Here is a 2,112-nt window from a genome sequence, read left to right on the forward strand (position 1 = left end):
TGCGGGAGCCAGAGGCACAGTACCAATCACAGCAGAGCGTTTCAGCAAAGTGCTGCTGAAATATTATGAACCTAGTTATACACTCTATTATCCTCCTTAAACTGCTCCATCAAAAGGAAAGTGTTCAGCTAAACATCTGGAATCATTAGCCCAGGCTGCAGCTGCACATCCGCCGGCTCACGCGGCAGAGAGGAGGAGCAGTTTTGCAGGAGCTGCTTTGAGCAGATCATCAGATCTCCCACAGCCCAGCACCACGTCCCTCCGTGCTCAGCGTGGGGGTAACGACAGCACGGGCTGTGCTCTCCAGAGGGAAAAAACTATAAATGCCTGGGGTGCTTCCTCTCCAGCCACAAGCGTGTGTTAACTCATCTCCCCTGTCCCTCGTCCAGCAGACCTTTGGAGCTGGCTGGAGGCTGCACCTTTAACAGCCAGCTTTGTGTGTTTCCCTCGCCACACACTTCTGACCCCTTCCAACCTCATCTTCTCTAGACTTGAGTGCCTCTAAAGGTCTAACTTCTTTCATCTTCTGACTGGGAAAGACTGCAGATGCTTACAGAGAGGAACATAACGGGGAACAGAATAGAAGTAAGATGATAAAAGGCAGAATGTACCAGCAGGGCAACGTTCCCCATCTGAGGAGATAGGACAGATGGAAGCAGAAGCAATGTCTCTTACACAGCAGCTTTTCAAACTGATAGTATAAGACAGGGAAAAAGAGGAAGGAAGAAAATACTCAGGAAAATAAAGAGCATCTCAGTCCAGCCCCGGGCATCCTTCTGCTGGCACACGAGCCCACTCCCTGTGCAAAGCTGAGCAGCAGCATCACGTCAAGATTCACCAGTCCCTGCTCATTTCTAACGCCAGATCTTCCTCAGCCAGTCGCACTGACACAACAGGACCGTTTCTCTTCAGCCCTCCTTTTTCTCCTCCTCTCCCCCAGCCACCCACAACCTTTCCCACCGTCTCTCCCAGGTCCCTCACAGGTAATGCCACCACTCAGAGCAGACACCAGCTCCTCCAGAGAGCTCTACACTCACCCAACCGCAGGGGCGTCCCGCTGGGGTTTAAAATACTCCCCTGCTGAGGACAGAACAGATTGAAGATTGCACCCGTGCTCCTCTTGGGAACTGCTAGCTGGAAGCTGGGGTTATTCCCCCTCTTGCTGAGGCAACAACGGCCGCTAAGGTGCTGGAACTAGGCTCTAATGCAAGGGCACACATGCCAGAGATCCTCAGGGCCTTGGCTGAATCTCTCCCGTTGGAACAGGATGGCATGCAGACATCAAGCCATCCAAGGCTCCTTGCAAACGGCCCAGCCAGCCTCGTATCCCAGGACAGAAACAAGCATGCAGGGGTTCAAGTCACAGTTTTCATCACAAAGAGCTCAGCTGCCCTGCAGCGAGAAAGGATCTCAAGCCACCAGCTCCCCCTCCACCGTGGATCTCCCTGGGCGTGGGATCCCCAAAGCTGCATGCACAGATTGCAGGGTACTGCTGGTGCACAGGTCTCATGCTCACAGCCCCGGGCAGGCACACAGGCTCGGAACAGCACAGACTCCCACATGCAGCCACACTGCTCCTCTCCCATGCACACCCCCCCACTCGTGCACCCCTGCATGCACCCCCAAGCTCCCCAGGGGCAGGGGGTCAGCCCCAGCTCCCCCTCGTGCAGACACACACATGGACACAAGCCAAGGGACGTGCTGGGGGCCCGTGGGCACGACCACAGCCCTCGTGCAGAAAGGTGGCGGGGCCCCACGTGCGCTGGGCTCTTGCTCTGGGCCGAGCCGTGCCCGGCACGGGGCCGCAGGGGGGGCAGCACCTCGTGCAGCTGGGGAACCCACTCGTGCCCGTGCTCCCTTACATTTCACCGTGATCTGAGCAACGGCCTCGATGACCCCCAGGCTGGACATGGCCACACACGTGTAGTTGGCTGAGTCCTTGACGTCCGGGAGCTCCAGGACGTTGCGGCCCACGGGCATGTCGTCCTCGGGCGTCAGGTCCTCGGCCCCCTGCATCCACTTGACGTAGGGCATGGGGGAGCCCACGGCCACGCAGGTGATGTTGACGTTGCCCCCGGGCATGATTTCGTGGCTGACAGGGAAGATGGGGAA

The 2,112-nt window shown here is 57.4% G+C and overlaps 1 protein-coding gene across 1 annotated transcript in view; it reads right to left on the reverse strand.

The window, feature by feature from the left end:
- The window catches only part of LOC103777934 (receptor-type tyrosine-protein phosphatase S-like), a gene marked incomplete at both ends in the record, with an annotated part of 4,535 nt that overhangs the window by 2,363 nt on the left and 60 nt on the right, over positions 1 to 2,112 (reverse strand). Inside the window, one exon of the mRNA XM_008945499.1 lies at positions 1,863 to 2,112. This exon is cut by the window's right edge and continues 1 nt beyond it. Within this exon, the coding sequence (XP_008943747.1) occupies positions 1,863 to 2,112 (250 nt within the window). The remainder of the gene's footprint in view (positions 1 to 1,862) is intronic.

Source organism: Merops nubicus, unplaced genomic scaffold (assembly GCF_000691845.1).
Source record: "Merops nubicus isolate BGI_N331 unplaced genomic scaffold, ASM69184v1 scaffold3728, whole genome shotgun sequence".
NCBI lineage: Eukaryota > Metazoa > Chordata > Aves > Coraciiformes > Meropidae > Merops > Merops nubicus.